We start from the raw sequence: 19,908 nt of genomic DNA, 5'->3' as shown, positions 1-19,908 counted from the left end.
CCCCTGAATAACGTAAATGGACAATGATATGAAGATATTAAATACGAACTGTAAGACACTGTGGAAATTCTTCATATTCTAACAGGATCCATAATCACCAATTTGTTCTGGCCATCTGTTTCAAATGACAGTTACCTAAATCTTTGTTTTGTTTTTACAAATGGCAACTTAGCAAAGCCACTAAAAGGTGTAGTTTTATTGAAATGAATAACTATTCATAACTATTCAACTATTAGTCACTTTACTAAGTCAGCAGCAGCAGGATTGGGGCCAGAATTGCCTGCCTCCCCTTTTGCTGCTGTGAGTGGCTGGCTACAAATGTGCTAGTGGCTCTGCAAACCACAGTGGCGTAGGCAGGCAGTTAGCATAGCTCTGCCAGTGTATGGATACTTTTGTGTTTTATAATCTATCTGAGTATAAGATCAAAACAGATAGGAGCCTTGTGCTATGAAGACTGGAAAAGAATCCAGGAGGGGATTCATGGCAAGCAAACGAAGGCTAAAAGCAACTACATTCATAATAGGAGCAAAAGCATGGGAACCAATGACACTTTGAGTTTTCTGCTAGCCAAGTCTTCTGTCAAGTTGGATGCTAAACCAAACTGAAAAAGGACGGTGATGGTGGTTGTGGAAAGGGGCCTTTTAGCCAAGTCAACAGATTCATATGTTTGCTGTCAAGGTTTTTTAAACTGTGTAAGTGTTAGCAAAGTTACACTTTCGTAATTCCATAAAGGCAGCAGAATTAAGTAAAGGAATCTCATCCTATCCCCCCTGCTCATTTAGAAAAACACAGTGAACGATGTGACAGTCAATACTAGTTATGGTATAACAGAATTATGTGGAAAAGATCCAACCAGTTTAGAAGAGATATGAATGTTTGGAAAAGCAAAATAAAACTGAAAAAGAAGCCAAAACCATTAAAAAAAAATACTGAAAAACAGCGACCCGAGCCTGGTACAACTAATTCCTTACTGAGCTGTCCAAGTCGAGCCTTCTCTTTTTTACCGAACAAACGTCCTATTGAAGACTTGATTCCTTTCTTCTTGGGAGCTTTGTGTAGGGAATCCTGGCTGCTACTGACACTGCCAAGACCAATGCTTTCTGGCTCCAAGGATGCAGGCAAGCTACTATAAAATACACACAAAAGATAGATAATACATTATTGCCCTTATGAGGTCCTGTGCCCATCCCCTCCTAATCAGCTGTGCAAACAAATTATCTGGAATCTAATAAGAGTGTCTTCATAATTGGAAACATTAATCAGGTTCTGATGGCTTCTTTCCTGCATCATAATAATATTTAGAACAGCACAATGGCTAATTTTCATGTCTCACTAATGCTGATCAAGATGATTCAATCTAACAAAAAGTGACAGAAAGGAGGTATAATTCATCAAAGCCCTATTAATATATTTTTTGGCTGGAAAGTTCAGAGAAATATGTGTTGAGAAGAACCAAACAAATCTGAGTTGTGACAACATTGTTTTCAACCCAAAATGGGATTTTTTAAAATCTTACCTGAGAAATTTCTATTCTGAGCAGGAACAGGGTGAAAACCTAGTGAAAGGTATTTTCCTCCTACTAGGCATAGATGCAGAGCAGTATTTCTGAGCGTATCCAGAGAATGAGTCCTATAAGTTCCAAAAAGCAGCCAACAGCCATGGCACTGACTGGAGGTGGTGGTGGTGATGATGATAGGCTTCTGGGAAAGATTCCCTGGTCTATAGCTGGGCTTGTATCTGCTGCAGGTAGATCTAATCTCTCTTCAGGTGTTTTGATGTCATGCATTGTGATCATGCAAAGGGGTAGGGCTATAGGGAGGGGCATGTTAGCCTTGCTATTTTCGTACATGGCATCAGAGCACCTTAAGAGTGCTCTTGTGTATGAACTCTGGCTTGTAAGAGAGCTCTTGACCATGGGAAGGTGAGCTAAGACTTGTCTTTTGACTTTTGCTCATTTGCTGCTGAACAGAGGTATAGCTGGTGATACAGAAAGTCTGGAATAGCATAAATGTAAACTGGATTTCAAGGTTTTGAGCCATTAATCCTGCCATTGCATTGCATTTCGATTCAGAAGCAGAGATATTGCTTGATCCTAGGGTCTTGGGAAACTAGGTCTTGGGAAAATGATGATTCTAGGATCTCTGCCTAGATGTAGTCAGCAAAACTGTTCCAGCTTCCAATTCCAGAGATACTTAATTTCCCCGCAAATGATCCGTCTTCCTGCTCCACACCATAAGAACAAAGACACGATTCTTACAAGGGCATTTTGCCCCATAGTAATAAAAGCCTTTAGAAGTGTACTCAAGATACTCTGGAAACCCTTCAAACTCCTCTGTGGAGGGCACTTTCCATGAAAAAAAAGAGAGCTTGCAAATTATGTAATGTGATCAAGCTCAGATTCCTAGCATAAAACAAACACATACAAGTGATATTATCAGAGTAACAAACTATGCAGAAGTGGCATGCTATGTCCTACTTGGTGGTGATTTGAACATTAGCGATGTGTGAGGGGGCAGATCAACAGTGGCAAAAGCATGCAAACTAGGAATGGGGTGAAGTGGTGGCTAGGCTGGGAGCTCCGAGTTGGTGGTGGTGATCTCACAGGTGCGCCTGCACCCGCAGGATGCTGATATCACCAACCCAGAGTTCCCTTGACCTCACTGTCTCCACCCCTACCTTATCTGTGTCCCAGTGGGCACCTGGAGGGCACTGCTGGACTTGAAGTGACTCTTATTCCATGGGACACAATATTACCAAGGCTTTGCAAATGCCCACTCTGCATATTCCGAACAATGTTATAGGAAAACTACATCTAGGAGGAAGAGCTCAATGGGGAAAAAAGTTGGTTGTCCTGATTGAAATTGTCAAGAATTTTGCAATATGGGGTTCAAAAGCTTAGTAGTGGTCTTGTCAAAAATTGCAGTCCTTCACTGGTCTCCTTGCACAGGTCAGCCAAGATTCAAGTTATTGGTTGTATTAGTTGCATTTCTGCACACAAATATCAAACCCCATCACTGAATCCAATATGGATTTTTCATTTTAATCATTGTTGTGAGCGTTGCCTTCTCCTTAGTTCACTTATAGAGAGCCAACAGCAAGGCAGTAAGAGCAACCACAAAAATCTACCATTTTGCTCCAGCTCAATTACTTAAAGCATGAGAGGGTAGACTTCAGGCTTGTGTGGTCTGTCTTGATTTTTACTAGAACCCTGAGATCTAGAACTGGAGCCTGGAGCCAAACAACATACCCTTAGAATTATAGCATTCTGAACCCAGGAACTTATTTTGAGGAGCTCAATGTCCTTCCACACCAAAATCCACTTTTGGTTATCCACAGCTTTCTTCATTTCAGCAATGTAATACAGGGCAGGGGGTGATCTTGTATCCGCCATCTTTTAGCAACTGGAAGTCGGAATCCTTGCTCATATACCACAAATTACCAAAAGATTTACCAGTAGATCTAGATCTGACTTCTGCTCACGTTTGATCTAAAGGGGCTACAAAATGGGAGACCAGACATCCAAATCAGACTGGAATTCAAGGAGTCAAGTTGTAAGAGTTAATTCCCACCTTGGTGATGATGTACAAATTTTTAATTAAGAAAAAATTACTCTTGGAGAACTACATTTGCACCGTATAAGAGGCCTGGGTGAGCTAGGAACTGAAACAATCAATGCAAGCAGGGCAAGCACGATCAATGCAATAAAAGCCACTCTTTCACAAAGAAACTTGTCCAGTTTCTCCTCCAGATAAGCTACTTCTCATGGATCCTGACATGAAGTGGTGAAAAAAAGAAAAGCCATCACAGGGTGGAAAAACCCCCCAGCAGTCTGCATTTCCAGATAAATAGAATACATTGGAAGTTATGTGGAAGTTCACCTAGAAGTCATATGAATGGGTGCATTATAAAAAGAACACAGCACATTCAAGTTGTGAATTACTGTCTGAAGCAATGAGCTTCTTACCTTCTAGCATCATTGTGGTATGAAGAAGGTAGAGTATGAGTCATTCTAATGGCTCTAGGTGTTGGAGGAGGGGAGGTTTCACATTTTATTGTGGCTTTGTCTTCATGCCCATCTTCTTCGACGACTGCGATCTGCAAACAAACCATGTCCATAAAAGGCAGCTTAGAAACCAACTTCCTAAGTTATTTGCAAGAAATAATTCAAATTGTGCAGTAGGCAAACTGTTTGGAATTCACCATACTTTCCAAGCAAGCATAAGGGCTTACATAAAAACCACGTTCCATTTGTGGGACGCAAAAGTAACAGAAGAAAAACGCCAAGGAGATAATCGGATATGATCATGGCCCTACAGAGAGCCATTCAAGTCCCATTTTCCAATCTCTGAGGCCCAAACTGGCCCAAATGAGCACACAACTGGCCATAAAACATATCAAGCACAGGTCAGTGCTGGCGCTATGGTGAGCCCCCAGGCAACATGGTGTCAAATGGTGTCAACAGCTTGTGGAATTATGTACCAACTCTTTGTAATCCACTGTAGGCACCCATGGGGGCTAAATGCCTATGTTTCCATATTGGATGGAAAGTTTCCACCCTCAAATATACAATGGATGGAAGACATGACACAACTGAGGAATTTCAAGAAAGTGAACCTCTTTATTCAGAAAAGGAGTGGAAGATTCTTGGCTATATGGACACCCTACACAGAGTTGCATAAACAAAGAATACTGAGCAAGTTTGGGCTGGTAACAGATAATTCCACACCCCATCCTCTTGACATAGATACATAATTATTGTGGGGTTTTTGGTTAATTTCTTTTCTTTTCACTATTAATGTTTATTGCAACTCTGTGTTGCTTTTTTTGCTTGTGGTTAGCCTTTTTTTGTATATAAAATAATCAAAAGCATAATAAAAACTATAAATAAACCACACACATGATTGGCCCTTCCATGTTTGTTTTCTAAACAGCAACTGCAGATGCAGGGCAATCTGTATCTGGACCATAGTGATGGTCAAGTTAAATGCCCTCAACTACCTCCATGGCCCTGTTCAAGATTCTACCCTCCCAACTGTGTATAAAGAAAAACCAAGAGTGGATGGGGCCAGTAATTAGCTTACTGTAATGTTTGGACCTCGGGCATCATTTAATTAACTTTATATGGACCCAGTACAAAACAGGTTGATAGGACTGTGTTGCTTACACATGCTGTGTCTTCTCACACTCCATGTTTGCAAAGCCTGGCTAATTTATGTGAACATACAATGGATATTCTAGCTCAAAATACTCTTCAGTATTCAAAGTAGCTTCAGGGAGGAAACCAACTGCGTGTTCAGACCCAGAGACCCCCCCCCCTAAATAAAAACACAATTGACTCAAATTTTAGTTTTGGTTTTTGGCAGAATTTAGGCCACAACTTTATTGATTACAGAAAGTGAGTGGTTGCATAGGCTCTGGTTCGACTAGCTCCCTGCACCCTTGCAGGTAGTGCTGACCCAGAGCTCTATCATAGGTCAGCCAAGGGTGAACACTTGAGGTAGGTAGAAAGCCCGGGAACAGACTATGCCCACTCCCCAGATGCTCCCCTGGACTCAGGCATGGGAACAATCCCCTTTTGGGGGTTGGCCAAACCAAGTTGAGTCCCTGGATTCCTTTAACGGAATACCCTTCACATAGGGATGGCGAGACTGTTCTCCCATCCCTATCACCTGAACCAGTGCCTATCCGCAACCTTAGAAGTTGTGACGATTTGCTATGCAGCAGACAAAACCCAAATGGCAACAGCCAATCAGCAAGTGGGGAAAATTCCTGCTGTGCCCCTGTCCCAAAGACAGATGACACACGACGGCATAGCAAGGTCAATTGCAAAAATGCCCTAAATATAGGGAGAGGTATACCCACCCACAACCAGAAGGTCAGTCTCCAGGTCTCACCGCAACACGTGCCCTCTTTTAGGGAGGACACGCTCTGCCACTAAAGAAGTGTATAAAATTGAGACCAGCAAAAGACAGGCCTCAGATATTGACTCATCTGTGTAATTTGATGCATGCCACCATTGTTCCATTAATCCCACATACATAGCCAAAGTTACAACTGGATACATATCAAAGCAAGATCAAAATTATGTATCAGTACAGAATTACCAGGGTTCTGCTTAATAAGCCGGAAGTAATGACAACTTCTGGTAGTTTCATATATGCTTGTGTCATGTATTGCTATAACATTCAGGGTGCTTTACTATTTAGAAGAATAATGAGAAGTTTTTTGCAGCTGTATAAACTAATATGCAAAGTTATGATTCACAATGAGTTACACATCAAATTTCAAAGATGACACAAATCATCATTGTGAGTTTCAAGAGCTGAGGCCTGATTTTAGATGTTCTCAAGTTCCAGTTACAAATGCAAAAATTCATTTTGCAAAATTACTTTTAAAAACCTGTGGAAAAAATCCGGTTAAACTGAGTTTTAAGTGCACATGGGAGAAAATTCACAGTAGCATGCTAAAAAAGAGAGAAAAGTATGCATACCTTTCTCCGGTGCTTTCTGAGATCACTCGGCTGGAGTTGAAAACAAAGGAAAGAACAAAGGGGAATGATCAAAGCCGTGTAGGTAAAATAAAAGATACTGATATCCTATCCATTTCCATTTTTCAACATCAAACCGGAAAATCAATGTTTTGGAAACTTCAAAACTTCAAGTAAAATACTATGGCTTGGATCTAGAGTTAACTTGTGCAAGGTGAAAAGCACTCCCACTTATGCAAAGCAGCCCCATGAAATTTCCCCATTTCCCCATATTGCTGCAACTCCACTAGCCTCATCCAACATTGTTCAAGGTGGTATGTTGAGCCTCAGAAGGCTTTTCGGAGATTATGGGCTCTGTAGTAGATGGGGGAAGGACTCAGGAAAGTCCCACTGTATGATGAGAATTCTGCTTAGTTTTCTCTGGAACCAACTCCACAAACATACTTGAATCTTTTAATTTGCAGTTAGATCTTATGCTGCTATTTTAACTGCAGCAGGAAAAGCAGGGCTGCCTTAAGTCGCATTTGTTGCCATGCAGCAAATTAAGTTCTGTCCCCATGTAGTACCACCCAGTGCTATTTTTCTAGAACTCATCATCTTCCTTGTTCTATTATGATAGCAATGGTGCCCACCTGAGAGGTGCTGGAACTGAATCCTGGTGAGTTGCAGCTGAAGAAAAGCCCTGGTACCACCCCACCAGTCTTTAATAAAGCCTTCTTGTGACTCTGTTTTGCTGTTGCAACACCAGGAGTTGATTTGGATGTCATGAATGAACTCTGTAGTAGGCTTCCACCTCCTTTCCCTTCCCTTTCTTCTCCCATGCATTCTACTTTAATAGTAACTTCCTGACTTTTGACAAACCATAGTTGGCCATGATATCCAAACTGGCAAACTATGGCTTGAATAACCCCTTGCAAACCTGAGTTGGGAATCTTGTATCAAACTTGCAAATGGAAGTTCACACATGCAATGCCTTTCAGTTAGTAAGGCTTGGGGATGTGGTCAAGGTGTTTGGATTGGTCAGGGTGACCACTAGCACCCTAGACCCTGAGCTGGTAATATCTAGGAGGGAGGGGACAGCAGGCTGGGCTAGGGAGGTGATTAATGTCTCCTTGTGAGAGGGGGTGGTCCCTGCCTGCTTGAGGGAGGCAGTGGTAAAACCATTCCTCAGGAAACCCTCCCTGGATTCAGAAAACCTAAGTAACTACTGCTAATATCTTCTTCTTGGGCAACGTTCTTGAACAGGTGCTCACAGACCAGATCCAGGTACTCTTGGAGGAAACTGATTTTCTAGATCAATTTCAGTCAGGGTTTAGGCCTGGTTTTGGTACAGAAACTACTTCAGTCGCCCTGTATGATGACCTCTGTTGGGAGAGAGACAGGGAAATGTGCCCCTGTTAATTCTCCTCAAGCCCTCAGCAGCTTTCGATACCTTTGACGATGGTATCCTTCTGGAGCAGCTGTCCGAGTTGGGGGTAGGTGGCACCACTTTGCGGTGGTTCTGGTCCTACTTGGATAGTTGTTTCCAGAGGGTGTTGCTTGTGGAGGATTCTCCAGCCCCATGGAGCCTTCAATGTGGGGTTCCTCAGGGTTTGATTTTATCCCCTATGCTGTTTAACGTCTACATGAAACTGCTGAGTGGGGTTATCGATAGGCTTCGAGTACGCTGTCAGCAATACACTGATGACATACAACTCTATTTCTCCTACATATCTGCAGGTGAGAGAGTGGATGTGCTGGATCATTGGTAATGGACTGGATAAGAGCCAACAAACTGAAGCTAAATCCAGTTAAGACTGAGGCACTGTTAGTGAGCAGTTCCCTAGACTGGGATGGCTAGAAGGTTGCCTCCTCTTGATAGGGTTACACTCCCCCTGAAGGGGCAGGTTCACAGATTAGGGATATTTCTGGATTCGTTGTTGTCACTTGAGGCTCAGGTGACCTCAGTGCGTGGGGTGCGTTCCATCAGCTTCAGCTGGTCTCCCTGCCCTATAGTCTTTTTACAGCACAGCCACCAAGGCCTAGCAACTACACTGTGCAAACAGACATGATATATCTGAGAAGTCCTTTTATTAGGAAAAGCACTTAAGGATTCTCACACGAATGCTATCATAAATTTGTTAAGTCTTTAAAGGGCTGCAAAACTTTTCATTGTTTGGTATCCTAAACAGCTTTCTGGAGCACTGACTGGAAACATAATGAAGAGTGCTTATCCCAGCAACCCACAAATTCATTTCATTACTATTTTTTATTGTTTACTGTATCTTGTGTAACACTGGCAATGGCCCTATATGAAGTCTTATTGCATTTTGTATTAATGGTCAACGTGATTCTACTACAGACAAAAACATAATAAAAGGCAAATAAATAAATGAGCAGGAAAAGAAACAAGCTATAGAAAAAAAACTTATTTAGAGAAGTAATAAAATAAGTGAAACGATCAGCACAAAACTGTATTTGTACATTTTCTTACCAGTGTCATGATGCCCATACGATCCATCTCCCTGGCTGGGCTGCGGGGAGTGAGTTTCGGAGTAGAATGCCCACTTGGAGGAGAAGAGCTTGCAAGGGAGGAAGCTGTAATGGAGCCAGTAATGGATGTGCCAGGATGGACCCTGGCCAGGTTTAAGCCTTCTAGGCTTACACTGGCTACTCTATTTTCTATTTCTTCAGCACGCAATTCCGTTGATTCTTTTTCCTCTTGGATTAACCTATAAACATGAATTGGGAGGCAGCAGAATTAAAACAGCTAATGTCATGTGAGTGGTATTCCAATACAGTGGTACCTCTGGTTATGAATTTAATTCATTCCAGAGGTCTGTCTTAAGCTAAAATGTTCTTATCCTGAGGCATGCTTTTGCTAATGGGGCCTCCTGCTGCGTGCGCGATTTCCGTTCGCATCCTGGGGCAAAGTTTGCAAGCAGGAGCAGCTACTTCCGGGTTAGCAGAGCTTGTAAACTGAAGTGTTCCTAACCAGAAGCGTTCGTAACCAGAGGTACCACTGTACAGCGAATTGCTTCCTTGCCCTGATCCCTGGCAACAGTTGAATAAGGTGCTTTTCACAAATGATATAGGCTTCACCAGTACATCATGTTGGAGACCCATCGGTGAGCTTTAAATAAGAAGATAATAGTAATAATAATAATTTTATTATTTATACCTCCGCCCATCTGGCTGGGTTTCTCCAGCCACTCTGGGTGGCTTCCAGCAAAATATAAAAAAATAAAATAAAATGTTTTTGTATTCTCTGTCACTCGATGTTTTAAATCCCCCGTTACTTTTGTTATCCTCATTTTCTCAAAGTATTCCCCCAGGACAACATCCACTTTTATCTCCCCACCCCCATTTTATGTTGTTATTTCTATGTATATTATGCTATGGCCGTATGGCTAATGCAATAAAATCGATTGATTGAAATAAAATGTCAAACATTATAATGATGTACAATGTAGTCAAAGCATCTATTTCAATTGATTTAGCAATTTTGTAGAATCAGTTGCTTAAATGACTTCAAAGGTTCAGCACAGCTGAAACATTCCACCTTGAAAGGTGGAAAACCTACACAACAAACAGTTGAAATGTTAAGGGGCTGAAAGGTATTGCGTAGTTGTCTCTTATGTTACATGAACATAGCTGAACTAAAGGGTCTACTTTTGGGGAGACATTAAATGCTTACTGGTTTTGCTGACAATAAAGCGGTATACAAATTCTCTTAAACAAATATACACATTTGCCTTTTCTTTTGAAAAATACATAATATGTGTTTCAGGATTGCACTGCTGCTATGAATAAAATTCCACCTAAGTTGGTTCTTCTGCTTCCCTCAGAGACCAGCCAGATGCATGTGAATAAACCCATTTTATTTATTGCAAGTATTTGCACGATTTGTTGCCTGGGATGAGAAAGCTCTCTGTTTTTTGGTGATGTACAAGTACCTGATTTCTTTGTTGATTGCATCCAGTTGTTCCTGAAGCATCATAGCAAGGGTTTGGGCATCAGAATGTCCACTTGGCGACAGAAGATCCATGGAGCTAAATATTGTATCTCTGTCATCATCATCAATGTCAGACATTTCAGTGTCACTCTCAAAATGATGGCTGCTCAGAACACCCATCGGTTGACTTCTGCTCCATTCATGATCTCCAAGGGATTTCACCTAATTGGAAAGAAATGCATACCGATCAGCCTCATTTCAAATGTTAATTTTGAGAGAAATTAAAAACAGAAAGCCTAGTACACTGAAACACTGTTGGCACTGATTAACACCTTTTAGTTTTCTCAGGCCACTTGTACAAGAGTCACTTTCCAGAAAGAGGAATGGCCTTGAGGCAAGGCCTTGGCTGGACTACAGTTCCTCCTTACCAAGCCAATCTTCCTGAGTAGCAGTGAATGTTGTGCCTCTGTCACTGAACATCCAGACTCCTTGGACCACTATGGCTAAAACCTATCCATTTCCATTACTATAATAGGAGCACTGCTTTTAATAAACAAAGAACAAGATAAACCTTTGGTTCGTCTCTCCGGATTCCCATACGGCCTCTTCTAGGTCTTCTTATCACCTTAGTAGACCTATAATCTGGTTGGCTATCAACTAGGGAGCTCACAGAGTACCTCAGCTCTGCTGATGAATCAAGATGTGGTCTGAAAAACAGTTGCAGCACACGAATAAGCCAAACCGTAAAAAAAAAAAAAATCAACAATTTATTAACTGTTTTACAATGTGCAGAGACGTTCATCCTATGAAATCTCATTCTATACATAAAGAAAACAATTTTGGGTGGTTTCCTGAAATGCTACGAGGGTAATAAAGCTCTGTGATGTATCTGAATGGAAACTAGAAATAATCAGTAAAACTCAAAATGACACGTTTTCCTGATAGTCAGTGTGGTGTGGAGAGAGCAATGAAACTTGACCTGGCAAGACTTGGGTTGAAATCAACCAGGATTCAAGACCAAATGAACAACTCTTGGATGATGCTTAAGTTTCCCACTAGCTTTTGCACTTCTCAAATGTTTCTGCATAATTCTCAGCTCAAACGTTTCATCATTTACAAGGGTGTATTTTGAGAGAAGATACATTTTAAAAGACACACTTAAATATACACTTGAAATGTGATCTTTCCCCCTCCCCCAGATTGAAATAAAACTTAACATGGAGATGAAGCAGACTTATGGGTGACTGTATATAAAAGTCATACAAATCAGAAACAGGCTGCATTTACATGAAGTTTATTCCATTTCCCTAATTGTTAATTTCTGAATTGCATGTGAGCTGTCACATGACATAATAGCCATTTCCTGAAAACCAGTGGTATATGGTCATGTTTAGTGCTCACTTCCATGTTATTTGATTTTTTTTTGGGGGGGGGGGAACCTTCCAGCAGCTCTTTAGAGACCAACTAAGTTTGTTCTTGGTATGAGCTTTCGTGTGCATGCACTCTTCTTCAGATACACTGCAACAGAAGTCACGAGACCCTTATATATAGTGAGAGGGTGGGGAGGGGTATTGCTCAGAAGGGTGGTGGGAATGGGTGATTAGCTGATAGGTGTGGTAAACCTGTTGACGACTGTTAACGACTGCAATTGGTCTTACAGGAAAAAGCAAGGGGTGAGATGGCTAAAAATAGCTTTATCATGTATAATGAGAGAAGAATCCACATGTATAATGAGATAAAAATCCATCTCATGTATAATGAGATAAGAATCCATCTCACCCCTTGCTTTTTCCTGTAAGACCAATTGCAGTTGTCAACTGGTTTACCACACCTATCAGCCAACCACCCATCCCCACCAACCTTCTGAGCAATACCCTTTCCCACCCTCTGTGACTTTTGTTTCAATGTATCTGAAGAAGTGTGCATGCACACGAAAGCTCATACCAAGAACAAACTTAGTTGGTCTCTAAGCTGCTACTGGAAGGATTTTTTTTTATATTGTTTCGACTATGGCAGACCAACACGGCTACCTACCTGTTACTAGAAAAAAATCACTTTGCAGCCCCTTAACCCAGAAAATCATGGAAGGGACAAAATTGGGGGTGGTACATTGGCATACAGTTCTTTCCTACTGTTTTCATGGGGACGTAATGGAGAAACAGAAGCACACATGTGAAAGCATGAATGGGGGAGCATCAACCTCATCCAGTGACATTCACTGTGTGTCACACCATGACCACTGGTGTGAATGAACGTTAGCACTAATTGCTACAAGTTCCCTAATGCAACAGGTACTGCAACGTGAAAGGAACATTAGAAAATGGGACAGATGTGCTAGCATTATAATCAGGAGAACTAATGCAATATTCATCACATCTGAATTTAATCATGGACTTATTTGTCCATTCCTCTTCCTGCCAACACTTTCTCAAAACCCACGTAAAACAACCTATAAATGCCTAAAGCAGATTTCCCATTGGCAGTTATGAAAGGAAGCACTTCACCCAGTGCCTTAGAAAATGACGATGATTAAAATGATAACATTTTCTAAGGCTGCTTGCAACGCATGGTGGATGGTGAACTGCAAACAGTATTTTCAACATAGTATGATTTTAAATGTATTAAAATTAAGAAAATATTATGGTTTTCTTAGGCTACCTTGACAACGTGGGATCAATTAAAGAACCTGCTCTTATTTTCAATTGGTCAAGTTCAACTCTCAGCTTGTCTATTTCATCTGCCAATCTTTCCTGAAAATAATAATAATGACAATAATAAGAAGTCAACAGTGTTTTTATATCAAAACTTACATTTATCAAAATTAATATCAGCGAACAACATTAAGCTTCTCGGCAACTAAGTACCAACTTACAGTGTATCAGCCTAGCAAGGGGTTGTAAAAATATTATTTTCATTAAAACTAATATTTGTTAAATAAGTAATTTGTTAGACTCATTACTTATTGACTAGCATTACTTATTAAGGTTAAAGTTGCAACAAACCAACTAATCATTTTAAACAGCCCAACAAAGCACGTCTATAGATATTTTTACAATATGAAAAATAAATTATTAACGGGAGAATTGTAGAAAAAAATTCCTTTGTCAGCTAGACAAACTAATCATTGGTGATTTTTAGTGATGCCAGACATAACAAATGGAAGACTATAAATACATTCCAAAGATTCCAGTTTTCACCAATTTTGCATTCCTTCTTTGCTGTTTTAAAGTTTATACAGTCAAAACTTGGCTCCTGAACGCCTTCGTTTTGGAACCTTTTGGCTCCCAAATGCCAAAAACCTGGAAGTAAATGCACTGGTTTTCGAACGCTTTTTGGACGCCAAACGTCCGACGCGGCTTCCTACTTGAGTGCAGGAAGCTCTTGCAACCAATCGGAAGCTGCACCTTGGTTGTTGAACGTTTCAGAAGCCGAACGGGCTTCCGGAACGGATTAAGTTTAAGAACCGGGGTTTGACTGTACAGAGTTCTTAAAAGAATTACACTTTGCAACAAATACATAAATCCAGCTAACGTTAGCTGGCTTGCACACTGAAAACCATCAGATTCGAATCAATTGTTTCTTACTTGTTCTTATGGGTCAGTCACAGATAACAGGATCGAGGACAAAGAACACTTCCCCTAATTTTTTTAAAAGGTCTAGTATAGCAGTTTGAGCTCAGTTTAGCATGATAAAACCACTAGCCCTCAATGAACAGGGGTGAACTGCATAAGCAAGAAACTATTCCTAAATTAATATACTAAGAACAACAACAGGAATCTAGACACTTCTCTATCGAAAATGGAAAAAAAATACAGCTTGAATTTTCAACGAAAGCAGTCAAAGAAAAGTGCACTGGATTTTATATACTAAATGATTTGGCTCGGATCCAGACTTAGGTTTAGAATAGTCCTTTTAAAAGAATTGATTTGAGTATTCTACTATAAGTATGAATAGGTCCAGATCCAGCTCATAGAACTCCCTTAAGGAGCAGCTATCATGGCTGTGCTGCATTGAGTGGTGGAAATTGTTGTATGAAACATCTGGAGGGTATCATGTTGGGAAAAGAGGATCTACCTCTTCCCGTGAAACCTGCCCCCACTTGTTCTTGGTATCAGGAAGAATCATAGTATCCTTCTGCTGTGCCACTTATTCTGTACTTTTAGCTAAGAAAATGTAAAAAAGGGGGGGCAGCATGGTATGGTGGTTAGAGTGTCAGACTAGGGCTAGGAAGACTCCAGTTCAAATCCCAACTCAGGACAAGAAGAAAACTGAAGAATCTCACTGGGTTGTTAGGAGGACAAAACATGGGGCAAGCATGTCTTGAGCTCTTCGGGGGGGGGGGAGAGAGAAGCTATAAATGCAGTAAATCAAAAACCAAATACATGAATAAATTCTGGAAACATATTTTTCAACTGCTCAAAATACATATAGGCAACAGCTATTTACATTCCATAAATGCTAAATATGACATTCTCCCCCCCCCCAAAAAAAAGATTCAGTCTCTTCCTGACAACAAGTATAGAGAAAATATGGGGATAAGCATAATTGGAAGGAAGCACACTGCTTCGGGTACAATTCTTTGGAACAGAATGTGGCCAACAAATTATTAAAATAAACAAATGAAGCAACAAGGAGCTCATGAGTCATAGTCAGAAGTCTAATCCCACCCATTCCTTCTGGAAATTCTCTTTTTAGGAACAAATGACAGCCAAATTAAAAAATGTATTTGTCTACAATTTATTCCCTTCATGTTTGGTTCCGATATCACGCATTAACAGTTATTTTGCCCCTAGACTCAGGGCTCAGCCACAATTCTTTCCCATTCCACTCCTTCTATTTCTATTTAATCTGATACCTAGCAAAATTACTTTCTGCTTACTTAAATATGATTGGTTGAATTTATGTTATCTACTGGCTGTAGGTTGGTAAAGAATTAGAAAAATGGCATTTGTTATAAATGTTTGTAATGAATTTGACTGGTTCATTAAATCAATGGTACATGGGTTAAGCTGTGTTGACTTGCAAAGGGCAATTTTGATGCTATTTTTAATATGACTGTCAGGATTGGGTAGATGTGGGGCTGAAAGCTCAAGACTCATGTCCTCAATAAGTTTCTGGCCATTGACCACCCAGACTTGAGCATTCTATGGAAGCAGAGCAATCAAAATGCATCTCTAGAGTGGGGAAGGAGGTATTTACATAAGAATGTGGCAGTTTGGAGGAAAGTCTTTCATTCAACCAAATGTATCCAGCCCACATATTTTGTGGGGGCAATTCATGCCTGCACTAGGGTTCATAAATATTATCAGCAGGCCAATGAACACTACTTGAAGTGTACAGCCCAATTTGGAAGTAAGTTGCATTCAATGGGGCTCACTCCCAGAGAAATGTGCCAAGGATTGCAGCCTACAGAGGTGCGGGTTCTCTAGTGTATGGCTGAATGTTGATGCTGTGCGGCATGTAGCTCTCTCATATCTTCACTCGGATGTGTGAACAATAGCACTGTCCAGTTTAATTGCTCACACAATGAAACTTCTCCTCCTTCTCCTTCCATTGCACCCCCTGCAATCTGATTTGGAGGGTTGAGGGAGCTCCATATCAGATATAGAGGGGGTGCAAGGGGCACACAAAGGGAGGTGTGGGCAGGGGTGAAGGAAGGTGCTGTAGTACCCGGAGTGGCTGTCATGATGTAGAGCACATGTGCAGCGTTGCTACAAACGACGCATGCGCCATACAAAGCGACGCTGCACATATCCTGTATAGTGGTTTGCCGCCGGCGCCACTCCAGCGCCGTATGTACAGTGCCGGCATCCCTTCGTTGCTGCTACAGCCGTGAATGGAGGATCCTCCATTTGCAGCTGCAGCCAGAAGCAGACAATCCTGCCACTGTCCATATGACGCTGGAGCAGCTCCAGCGGAAAACCGCTATACAGCACATGGGTGGCGTCACTACGTACAGCCCTTGTGTGTGACACTGTGCATGTGCTGTATAGCGGTTTGCCGCCGGCGCCGCTCCAGCACCGTACAACGGTGCTGGGATCCTCTGCTCGCGGCTGCAGCCACGAACGGAAAATCCCATTCTTCAGTTCGCAGCTGTAGCAGTGAAGGAGGGATCCTGGCACTGTCCGTACAGTGCTGGAACGGTGCTGGCTACAAACTGCTATACAGCGCATGCGCAGCGTCGCTACGTACAGCACATGCATGTGACACTGCACATGTGCTGTACTTAGTGGTTTGCCACTGGCGCTGGGATGCTCTGCTCACAGCTGCAGCAGCGAATGGAGGATCCTCCACATGCGGCTGCGGTGGTGCGATGGCTGCTTGTGCCATCACAAGCCCCCACAGGGTGACTTCTTGTCACCCCCGCAGACATGGAACCAGGGGCGTACCGCCCCCCACTCCCCGTTGCGATGCCACTGGGCGTGGAGAGAATCCCTTGGACAAGTAGAAGTTGTTCCTCTTGCAGCGTCTTAGTTGGATACAACCCTAGGTTCCATTATCTTTAGGAACATTTTCAGGTTTTGAATTCCGAAGACTACTACTTCTTTTTTGGTAATCAGTTGCTTTTTAAAATAAAGGTGAATGCAGGTAGGAAAGAAAGAATACCTTATCATGTAATGATTCTTCCAAGTTCTTCCTAAAGCTTTCTGATTCTTGTATTAAAACATTCTAAGAAAGAGAAAAGATCAAAAGTAGAGACAAATTACAGCAAAATAAAACACATTTCTGCAGAATCTGCAATTTTTTTCATGCTTCCCATTGTAATAACAAGTATTGACTATCCTTTTATGAATATGTTAAAAGTTATACTATTAACACAGATAGCTATCGGACAACATCAATTTTGGACTGACATTTTGCCATCAACATAGGATTGACATTTTAAACATTAAGCACATGGCCCAGTCTGTGCACTGCAAATACCCCGGAGTACATGAGTAGCTCCATTGAGTTTTGAAGAAAGCTGGCAGGAAGGAAAGTCAGTGAGGATTTCACATACAGGAAAGGAACAGGAAGATTTGATGGGCAAGGGATCAAGCCTTAAGTATTTATTTGCTTTCCCCCCATAGTATCAAGAACACCCCCCCCCCCACCAAATACAAATCAAGGTAAGTATGGGACAATCCTCAATTGGGTCATACACTCAGAGTGTATTGAGCTAGATGGACCAATATCTAAGCAAAAGGCAGCTTAGTACATTTCTTCTTAGGCTGATCCATTGATTCTGTTCTGAGCATGACTACCATTGGATATGAACCATTTGTTTTGCTCATTTTACCTTTTCTTCCAATGCTGCCATTCTCTCTTTTAAATGTAGCTGCAGGCGCTCATTAGATTCTGTCAAAAGTCTGTCCACAGTATCTGATAATCTCTTGTTGTGCTCTTCATTCATTTTTTCTCTTTGCCTTGCCTTCAGTAAAGTATCAAGGAAACAAAATGGGCGGTTCCAAAATTATCTAAAATGTTATCATTAGTGAAACACGAGTGGTGGATTATTGTAACTGAAATCACAGTAATGATACCCTGGTACAGCAAAGGTAAAGGTAAAGGGACCCCTGACCATTAGGTCCAGTTGCGGATGACTCTGGGGTTACGGCGCTCATCTCGCTTTATTGGCCAAGGGAGCCGGCGTACACCTTCTGGGTCATGTGGCCAGCATGACTAAGTCACTTCTGGCAAACCAGAGCAGCGCACGGAAACGCTGTTTACCTTCCCGCTGGAGTGGTACCTATTTATCTACTTGCACTTTGACGTGCTTTCGAACTGCTAGGTTGGCAGGAGCTGGGACTGAGCAATGGGAGCTCACCCCGTCATGGGGGTTTGAACCGCCGAGGTTCCAATTGGCAAGCCCTAGGCTCTGTGTTTTAGACCACAGTGCCACCCGTGTCACAGTACCCATGGTACAGTAGCGCACAGCAAAAACAAATACTGCCAGAGGATAAAATTTATTAGCACTACTGCTGAATCAAACATTTGCGCACATTCAATACCTGATAATCGTTCAGTTCATATTCATCAAGTCAAAAAATAAATAAATGTAAGCAATTTGGGGGAAATTCCAATTCTTCTCTTCCAGTTGAGCTTCTAGACATGAGACTCATTTTTTAGGTATAAGGGGGACTATGTGTAACAGTGTGATGCATTTAGCTTAGACGAGTCAAACTATAAATCAAATGATCAACAATACACATACTCTTTGAAGCTCCTGGTTCTTCTCCTCCAGTTGGGCCTCCAAGTGCCTCATGCGCTCTTCAATGTTGCCATGCCTTTCTTCTGCCTATATAAAAATAAATAAACACACTTCTTTGAAACTTAAAGAGCTTTCTGAGCCAAAATCTCAATTTGTTTTAAAGAAAATGTAAAGCAAGCTACTGCTAACTGCAAACTTAGTTTTCAAAAATAAATATTATTCAAACAGGCAGCTGAACAGCATTGCTTGAAATGTGTCAGCTACAAAGGCCTGTTACATCCAAGCATCCAGCAAAACATTGGAGTTATTTATGAGCAATGAAATCAGCCAAATGTAACATGCAGACTGTGCATGGTTTGAACACAAACCTGCCATCATAAAATTGTAAGCTCTTTAAGCACTGAACCGCACAATGGTTGATTATCAATAAAAGAAATACATAAATTTTTTAAAAAGAGTTCTTAAAAATAAGAAAACAAAACTAGATGGATTCTATTTAGCAATAGAAAGTAAAGTCCAGTAGGACTACCTTCCTACGTATGGAGATCATTTCTTGCAGTTTAGCTTCCATAACATATTGATAATCATCAGATGAGGTAGAAGAGGTTGGATCAGACTAACAAGTCAAGGAAAAGGAGAGGGACAAAATTGAAAAATCAGAACTAAAGACACCAACACTGAACAGAACACAGCACAGAATGCTCAAAAGAAAAGTGTGATTGCAAATTTAATACTTTAACTGACATAATTTTATGTAGAATAAACCACACTTACAATAGGGTGACATGAGGCAGTTGATGCGGATGAACTAAAAACAATGGGATGCTAAAAAAGCTAACAACCTAGGTATGGAAATTTCAGGTTAGTGATGGCTGGCTGGTAAGAATTACTCTTCCTCTATAGAGGGATCTCAAAGCAATTATGGCAAATATAAAGCCTGATTGGAATTTGGATAAACACAAGACCAGAACACAACTTTGAGGAGCCAATGCCAGAATTATTATTATTTTTTTAAATAGACCATCCTACAGTCTTATCATAACAAAAACAATGTATATTATGTTACAGAATATACTAAACCAAATGGGTTAGTCATCTCTAGAATAATGTTATGGTAGGTTGCCTAAGAGATATGAAAGCATATAACTAAAGGAAATATCATAACTCTCCCGGGCTTACTATGAAAGGGTTACTGAGTTTGTGGTGAATGCAAAGCAGGTGTCTGGTCGTTCCACAAGCTGCTCACATTATGTCTTGCTATGCCACTCTTTAGTTTAGTGAACAACGATCTGGACA

General features: G+C 41.2%; 1 protein-coding gene across 8 annotated transcripts in view; it reads right to left on the bottom strand.

The window, feature by feature from the left end:
* PPFIA2 (PTPRF interacting protein alpha 2) overlaps nt 1–19,908 on the bottom strand; it is a 293,474-nt gene that overhangs the window by 38,346 nt on the left and 235,220 nt on the right. For 6 of the 8 annotated variants that reach the window (XM_079991813.1, XM_079991810.1, XM_079991808.1 and 3 more), the window contains 11 exons: nt 19,142–19,228; nt 18,616–18,699; nt 17,701–17,832; nt 17,028–17,090; nt 13,080–13,171; nt 10,993–11,128; nt 10,423–10,643; nt 8,961–9,198; nt 6,491–6,520; nt 3,965–4,095; nt 972–1,126 (listed from right to left, as the gene is read on the bottom strand). In XM_079991813.1, the coding sequence (XP_079847939.1) occupies nt 972–1,126; nt 3,965–4,095; nt 6,491–6,520; nt 8,961–9,198; nt 10,423–10,643; nt 10,993–11,128; nt 13,080–13,171; nt 17,028–17,090; nt 17,701–17,832; nt 18,616–18,699; nt 19,142–19,228 (1,369 nt within the window). The remainder of the gene's footprint in view (nt 1–971; nt 1,127–3,964; nt 4,096–6,490; nt 6,521–8,960; nt 9,199–10,422; nt 10,644–10,992; nt 11,129–13,079; nt 13,172–17,027; nt 17,091–17,700; nt 17,833–18,615; nt 18,700–19,141; nt 19,229–19,908) is intronic. The other 2 variants (XM_079991806.1, XM_079991807.1) reach the window with 2 other exon arrangements.

Source organism: Podarcis cretensis (assembly GCF_951804945.1).
Source record: "Podarcis cretensis genome assembly, chromosome: 10".
NCBI lineage: Eukaryota > Metazoa > Chordata > Lepidosauria > Squamata > Lacertidae > Podarcis > Podarcis cretensis.
This window is presented reverse-complemented; position numbering and strand designations above follow the sequence as displayed.